Source organism: Frankliniella occidentalis, unplaced genomic scaffold (assembly GCF_000697945.3).
Source record: "Frankliniella occidentalis isolate FOCC.00 unplaced genomic scaffold, Focc_3.1 Scaffold446, whole genome shotgun sequence".
Lineage (NCBI taxonomy): Eukaryota > Metazoa > Arthropoda > Insecta > Thysanoptera > Thripidae > Frankliniella > Frankliniella occidentalis.
The window spans coordinates 125,927-133,946 of record NW_026267565.1 but is presented as its reverse complement, the minus strand read 5'-3'; the positions used below and the strand labels follow the sequence as shown (position 1 = coordinate 133,946).

General features: G+C 52.5%; 1 protein-coding gene across 1 annotated transcript; it reads right to left on the bottom strand.

The window, feature by feature from the left end:
- Positions 1-112: 112 nt before the first annotated feature.
- LOC113204558 (coiled-coil domain-containing protein CG32809) lies at positions 113-8,014 on the bottom strand. Its single transcript, XM_052274815.1, has 5 exons — positions 7,957-8,014; positions 4,199-4,222; positions 3,070-3,241; positions 722-920; positions 113-416 (listed from the first exon to the last, which is right to left on the bottom strand). The coding sequence occupies exons 1-5, from the start codon at positions 7,966-7,968 to the stop codon at positions 128-130; spliced, it is 696 nt and encodes a 231-aa protein (XP_052130775.1). The 5' UTR covers positions 7,969-8,014; the 3' UTR covers positions 113-127.
- Between the last annotated feature and the right edge of the window lie 6 nt (positions 8,015-8,020).

Genomic DNA, 8,020 nt, shown 5'->3' with positions numbered 1-8,020 from the left:
AAAAAAGAAAAATATAAAAAAACTTATTTTCTTCTGTGTCAGGAACGGCTGCTTATGAGCACGGTTGGTTGCCTATCCTCTCGGTGTACTTCTCGTCTACTTGCTCTATAAGTTTCAATGACGCAACTTAGGAAAGAGGGGAAGGGGTAGGGGCGTAGAATGGGTTGCCTTCCTCCGGGCGTTCTTCCCAACCCAAGCACACCTGCGACAGCCTGCCGTTACGCACCTTGGACTTGTGGATGTGCTGGTGCTGGTACTCGGAGTCGAACTCGGGCTCGCTGAAGTAGGACTGGTCCGTCTCCCACATGGTGGGCGGCACCAGCCCCGTTCCTGCGCCGGGGAACATGCCCCCGTGCAGGTCGGTCGACTCGAACAGGCGAAGCACGGAGCGGTCGCGGATATCACGCAGGTGTGATCTGCAGAAGTTGTGGCAGCATGAGACAAGTTTGCGTAGTTTCAAATGAAAACAACACGATGGAGTTTTGGCCTCGTATCATACCTATTCTGTGCAAAGTACCCATCGCAAACTCCTCAATAATACTTCAACATACCCTTTACTAGATCATCGACATAACTACCTGTAGAACTTCACAATACTTTCAAAAAAGCCCAATAATAATTGATAAAAACGCAGTGATCCTCCATCCACCCATAAACATAATCAAACGCCTCGTGCAAGTTCAGTCTGTAATTCTATGAATATTTCCAAGCAAGCGCTAACCTGTGGTCCTCTAGCTCGTAGAACATGTCCTTGTTGGAGTCGTGGATGTAGATCTTGACGTGCGGCGAGTCCAGGTACTCCATGGTGAGCTGCTTGCAGAAGGAGCGCACGAACAGCGCCTTGACGGTGTCTATGGAGGTGATCTCGTTGGGCAGCAGCGCGCGCTTGGTCTCATTGCGGTACTGCAGGAACACCAACCCTGCGCACACACATTCACAGTCAAAACACAGCACTACAAACACAGTCGTTGAACCGAAGTCGTATATGGAAAAAGATGGAATGGGAATCGGAATTTTGTGAGCTATACATCTACCGCTCTTAGGGTTGAAACTTTAAAATTTGAGTTACAAAACGTTAAGAGGGAGGTTTTAGGTTTACGGTTGTTACCGGTAGAAGTTTTGGGGGAGGTAGCGGGAGAGAGGGTGGTTTTTCAGTCACTGACGAGCAGGATAGTGTAGTGTGCGCGATAATGGGTGTGTCATCACCGCCTGATCCCCATGGCGCGACGGCGGGACTTTGGAGGGGGGTAGGGGGTGGGGGGCACACTAGGAAAATCACGCCATCATCATTGATGCTCTCCGCTCAAGCACCGTGCGAAGCCGACACGTGGCGCGAGGGGGGTGGTGGGTGGTGATCACTTGATCACTTAGAATAGTGGGGAGGGGCAGACTTAACGCGGCGTCAGATGGGAAGAAATGAGAAAGACGCGCAAACAAGTTTAGTGCGAAGCTCTACATTAAAGAGTTAGAAAACAAATATGCTGCCGGAGTTCAGGGAAAAAAACTGGAATGTGATTACTGGTACACTAGTTCGTCTAGGTGCTTTAAGGACAATAATTCCGCACCAGTTTACTCTGGAAGCACCACGAGGTGGCTGGTGCGACATCGTATCGGAGGGCGCTTAGAAATAATACAGGAGTGATTACAAATCATACCTTGTAGGGGGGATTGCTTGTGCTCTTCACACACACCATCGATTCGTGTAAGAGGCGTCGCGAGGGTTTGTCGCAGCGCAGCGCGGCGCTGGACGGGCAGAGTTGGGGGAGAGGAGGGGATGGGGGTCCAACGACTTGACCACGTCGTGTCATTGACACTGAATAATGGAGGGGAGAGTCTTGGCCGGAGACGGGTGGGCGCACGGGCAGGGGGTGGTGGCGGTGGCCAGACCCCCGCAGGCCCGGACGAGAGTGTTTTAGGAGGAGACACTGACAGAGAGGTGCACCTTTTACACTTTTAGGAGCGAAACAGAGAAGGGAGTGCATTATTTTCTTGCTTATTTCGTGGGTTTATAACGGCGAGCATTTGTTATTTTTTCGTAGCAAGGAAAATGATACTGACAAGAAAATGTAAATAATTTGCCTACTCACCCGCGCGAGAGAAACGTCCGAGAGCTGTTGCCTACTTACCGGGAGGCCACACCCGCGTCCGCGTCCCGGAGGAGAGGGACATGCAGGAGACGGGTCGACTAGTCAGGCAGCGGGGGGAGGGGGCGGCGCGAGTAACGCACAACGGATGGCCTACCGCCTACCAGTGCTACGGGGACAAGACGTGCAGGGGCAGGGGGCTCGACAGTGGCATCAGGATGGGGAGAGAAGGGGGGGGGGTGATTCAAGGAGACGAGGGGCATGCCGAGTTGCGAGGCAAAACAGCAGCCCCAGTCTGGCCGTGTGGCTAATGCTAGCTACCCACCCACCCCGGGGGGGGACTGCCCCGAGCAGATCGGTTCAACAGACGCGGGTCATGGCCACAAGACAGGAGAGGCAGGAAGTGCGAGAACTGATAATTCCTTGCGAATGATTTGACTGTTTTTACTCCAGCCAACGAAGGAATTTCTTCGCAAACGCGAAGGATTTTCTACGCATATTAAAAAGAAAATTGATCGAAATTATTGGTTCGCAATTGAGCAGGTATATACATTCGCAAGGATTCTACAATGAGAGAGTGACGCCAGCCAGGAGGAGCTGCAACTCGATAAACGGTAAAAATAGCTCCTTGATATCCAAGGACCAAGATTTAAGGACGGGGCAACGGAAAAACACATGGGGCGTCCTGGAATCAGTGTCTTGGTCCTTGAACATCAAGGAACTGTCTTTCACCGTGTAACTGGCAACTCCGGGCCGCTCACTCGTCTCTCGGTGCTGAGGGGTCGTGTCGGGTGGGCTGCCTACGCTCCCGGAGGTGAAATGAGGTGCGCGCAGGGCATGCAGGATGGGTGGCCTGCCCCCGGGGCGGCCGCTGGCCGCTAGCGGCGCCTTGGCGGAGCCAGCGCTGGGTGGGGAGGGGGGCCGGTCGCGCAGCTCGCGCTACAGTCCTAGAGGAGGGCGCATGCAGGACGGGTCACCTACTCACCCAGGGGCCGCTCTAGGGTCTTGCTAGGCGTGCGCACAACAGGCAGGGAGGAGCGCTGCTTGCCTCCACGAAAGAAACCCGTCGACGCCGTCTCCACCTCCGACATGATACCGGGGTCGTCGTCGAACAGCATGGCGTTGGAGGGCGGCGGGTAGCCTCGGGCCATCGGCGACTGCAATACAGAGAGCAGGAAGTGAGTGGAGGCTGAACACTGTGTTAAAAGGGAAGAAGTTTGCAAATAAAAAAGGACAATCGTGGAACTGATATTTTGACACATTACATATGCCATCAAGCGGCATGGGTAAATTTATGGGATGTGGAAAGAAGTTCCCGTAGCAAAGAAAACCTCAACTGGGTTTAGGGAAGTTCCTTATTTATTATTATTATTTAATTATTATTTATATTAAATTATCCTGCTTGAAAGATGTGAGGTAGAGAATGATCTTCTACAATCAAGACAAGTAACATGTCACATGCAGAAGTATCATTGCTCCCACTACAAGGTGTACTGGGGTATTCCGGACCAGTCGCTGAAGATGGGGGAGGATGAAGGGAGGCTGGGCATTCAACAGGATCCTCAATTTGGCATGCAAATGCCCCCTGTACTGTTGGTGCGGGGTCTGATTTCACGGCCCGAAGGCAGGCCCGAGGGGGAAATCACTTGCGAAATAGTTCGTACACCTTCCCCCGAAATAGTCCGAAATAAAGGCGAAATAGAGGCGAAATAGAGCGAAATAAAGACGAAATAGACGCGAAATAGTCGATGAAATAGTCGCGAAATACCCCTGAAATACTCCGAAATAGCGCGAAATAGCCTGAAATAATCCGAAATAGGCGGGAAATAGCCGAAATGGCAGGAGAAATAACCGAAATGGTAGGAGAAATACAAAGAAATAGTCCGTACGCTACGAACCCTAGTGATTTCCCCCTCGGGCAGGCCGAAACGCGGTAGCACTGCCAAACAAGCAGCAGCCAACGGAGGGGGGTGGATCTAACATATAAGAGACAACTGAAAGTAGTTGGGGGAAAGGAATGCATGGCCGAAACAAGGCTCTTAGTGATTCGACACAAACAGAAAAGAAATTAAGTAATTTAGCTGACTTGTGAAAAGGAGGAAAGGTTAGCTTACCTTCTTGCGTTGTTTGGCACTCATCTGGTTAGCGTGAAAAAGAAGGAGCAGGAAGAAGATTAGTTATTAGTACAATAGTTTGTGTAAGCAACAATGAATTAATAAATGACAAGCTATGGCAAGAACGAAAGCAACACAAGAAATTGAACTCAAATAGTCAATCCCTTACCCCCACATGCCCCCCCTCCCCTTAAAAAGAATAAAATCAAAATAAAAAATGCCGACGAGGTATGAGGCATTTTAACACTTTCGGTCGGCTGCATAGCACGAGCCTGTAGGTAATTAACATGAGGGCTGATAGCCATATTGCCCCCATTTCCACCCACTGCGCCCGACAAACATTGCCTTCGCCCATAAATCCAACACTTCATGAATTATCTGACCGCACCGGTTTCGAGCGCGGTAAAGTAAACGTTTATTTTCAACTACAAAAGGATTGGAGTGGCTTTTCTAAACCACAAAAGCGATGTCCTTAGCTTGTAGTGTATAAACATGCGACTCCATTCGTTTCTGTACAAAGCCTAAGTGTATGACAATGGTAACACACGAAAGGCGCAAATGGCAAGGAGAACGCGGACGTGATCAGGACTGTACCACATGGAGGTGGCCTCCTCCTCCACGTATCTTCTTAGGTAGGGGCGGAGGGTGGTGGTATGTGGCGGTGACGAGGGCCGGCTGTTTTCGTCGATGATTCGCTCACGCTCGAAATACCATCGGACGTATGCGGAGATACGCTAAGGGGTGAAGATGGAAAGGGGCGGGAAGGGGTGGGGGTAGGCCGCTGACTGGCGCCGGGACCGACGCCTAGGGCTTACGTCGTTCCCCCCGGCCCCGGCTTTCTCCCTACATCCTCCACGCTGAGCTAACGCCTTCCACCCTAGTCTCAGCCCACCAAGCCTTTTTCACGCAAACTGGTCAACAGGATTAGGCGCGTGCAGCTAGACGAGGCGGGGCGTCGCGGCGGCGGGGGCGGGTGGATGACGGCGGGGGCTGCGCCTGGTCGACGTTTGGCCGCCTGTCACCCTTCGTCCGTTCTTAAAGAAAAAATTGGTCCGCGGAAAGTAAGCGAACATAAAACCGGGGGTGTAAGGATAAGGTTTTGGCGGTGACTTTTTATTGCTGAGGTCCACGAGCAACATTGTATTATACGAGGGTGGGGGTGGGCCAAGAGACGCGTGCGAGGGAAGCAGGCAAGAAAGGAAAAAGAGGAAAAGAGAGCGGAGAGGAGAGGGGGGAGGATAAATCTTAATGCAGCACAATTTCGTTGGTCCAGCAGAGCAGCAGGAGCAGCAGCGTTCTGAGCAGGAGACGTTTCAGCTTCTGCATTGGGTGGTTGGGTACGTCGAGTAAAGAGAGAAAAATTGCAAGAGAAAAAGTAAGAATGGGGGGGTGGGGGCTGTAAATTGGCCAAAATTGTGCGTGTGGAAAACTGCGCGTCCCGCTAGCCTACTCCTGGAGCATTCCTCTTCTCCCCCCCCCCTACCCCTCCTTCCTGAACCCCGACGGTACGACGCCTTGCCACGCAAAACCATCATCAGACCGCAGGCGGTCCCAGCACAGAGGACGCCCCCCTTGGTGCAAACATCCGCCATAGCCCACACACAGGGACTCGTCCGAAAGAGAGAAAAAAAACTTGTCAATGGACAAACACAACTAATTAATGAGTTTCGGTCGCCTGTGTTGATTTTTCTTAAACATGTTCACAGTGTCACAAAGTTTTCGTTCTGCTTTCTCCCTATCTTACATGACGTAAAATTTTGCGAACAACTTTAGAAATTAAAAAGCTGTTCCCGAACGCTTTATACGTAATGGATAGTACTAGCGCATAGATGGGCAGAAATTACAGCGCCCGCAAGAAAAATAATTAAACTGATTTCTGTTAACTTTTCGGAAATAAATTAAGAGCATACAATTTCCTTCCCCGCGGAGCCTGGAGGGAGTGGCGTGAGTCACTGCCGTACGCAAACCAACGGCCATAAACCTAAGGGTGGAGGAGAGGAGGGGGAGGGAGGGCCTCAGCCAAATGCCATGCAGCGCGCGGCGGGCGCTTCCTATCTGAGAAGACCCCGGGACGCGACGCCGCCAGCCCTGCCAAAAAGTTGACGCCTTCGCCGCCCGCTCCACCCCACCCCCCATCCCACCCAGCTCTTCTCATTCCCCAGCCAGTGGAGTCGTAGGCTCGCGGGTCAGGCTGAGGCACCCCGCCCCACCCCACCCCCGCGGAGAGCGGGTTATGTCCCTGGCGAGAGCCTGCTGGCGCCACAGCGGATGAGGATGAGACAGAAACCAATTTGAGAGAGAAAATAGAGGGACCCGGAACGAAGAGAGGAGAGGACCCTGGGGGTGAAAGGAAAGGATGCCCTTGCTAACATGGCCGATCCAAATGGCACATGGCTCTCGTCAGTCTGCTCGAACGGAGCCGAGCAGACGCACTCGGAGAGTACCGACGCGTCTAGTTCTTCCGACGGGGCCCCCACTTCCAAACTAGGTCTACAACAAGTTGGCGAGCCGCGAGTGGGGATCAGTTTTTTGAGAGTTTTGCGCGGTTTTTCGCGAAATTTGCACGAGTTTTCGCGAGTTGGGCGCGTGCAAGTGTATAAAAAGTTGGCTCGTGTGAAACCCCTCGAGTTCTTTCACCTCCGTTCGGTTAAATTCCACTTATTTTCCACATACTTTCCCCCGCATGTGAGCGATCACAAAATATTGTGCCCGAATCATGTCGGGCTCACGTCCGCGTTTTTGCCGTAAGTGCCGCTCGAGAAAGGTCAAGAGAGGTGTAAATCTCTGCGGCCCAATAGCGCGGTGCGGCCGCCGCAGCTCAGCTCAAAGAGCATAGCCGCGCAGCTCAAGGCTCAAGAGGCGGTAAAAGAGGGTAAACGCGGCGGGGCAGAAACACGCGGCTGTCAGACTGGCTCCCCTCCCGGCCAGGGCCCCGGCCGCCCATACCATTGCGAACGCCTCGAGCCGTGCGAGGGCGCATGGCGCCGCAGCAGCGCCTCAGCCCGCCTTTGGTTCGACGGGGAATCGGGTCAAATCGGATAAAAACAGCTCAGTGCTTCTGGTGCGCGCCGCCGCCGCGCATGGCTGGCTGGCTGGCTGGCTAAGCCGGGTGCCTCGGCGCCTGGCGAGCGGCGGGGCGGGCAGCGCCGCAGCGCCCGGCTGCACACCGGGCATGCCTACCCAGAGCGGCGCTCCACCCACCGACACAGGAAGTCAAACCTTTTGCAACGGAAGCAGACTACGCCAGTCGCGTGTTTCTAAAATTATCAGATTACAAACTTTTAGTATTATTGTAAATTCAACGCATTTCTTTCCGCCAGAACAATGCAAAGAGTTCTTTCTCTTTCGTCATGTATTGCTACAAGGCAAAACGTAACACTGACTCAGTGAATCAGACGCACCACTAAACATTTCTTGTCACGATGAGGACGATACTAGCTATGGCCAATCATCAGTAAAGGAGATGTAACGAGAAAACCCGACTACATGACATCCCTGTCGTAAAAATTAGCCATGGTGTATTGTCGGCATCGTGGCAAGAAAACTTTACAGCAGTGCACAGAAAGACACAATTATTCTTTTCGATTAATGAAATAAAGCACCTAAATTCAACACCCCGATTTGCCTTCGTTCTTGCCATATACAGTGTGGGTGTGAAACTTCAGAGTCAATTTCACATGCCATGCCTTCAAGATTAATTGTTGAGGCCACGTTTTTACTTTTTCGTGCCCGTTGTTACGGCAGTCACACAGACTCACCTCGAGGTCCATGCTGCGGGACAGGGTGCCGCCCTGCGGGGGGAGGGAGTGCTGGTCGCCGCCC

Coding starts and splice junctions, on each gene's coding strand:
- LOC113204558 (XM_052274815.1), bottom strand. Junction 921..3,069: donor GACCCTAGAGCGGCCCCTGG/GTGAGTAGGTGA, acceptor GTGTGTGCGCAG/GGTTGGTGTTCCTGCAGTAC. Junction 417..721: donor TACGAGCTAGAGGACCACAG/GTTAGCGCTTGC, acceptor CAACTTCTGCAG/ATCACACCTGCGTGATATCC.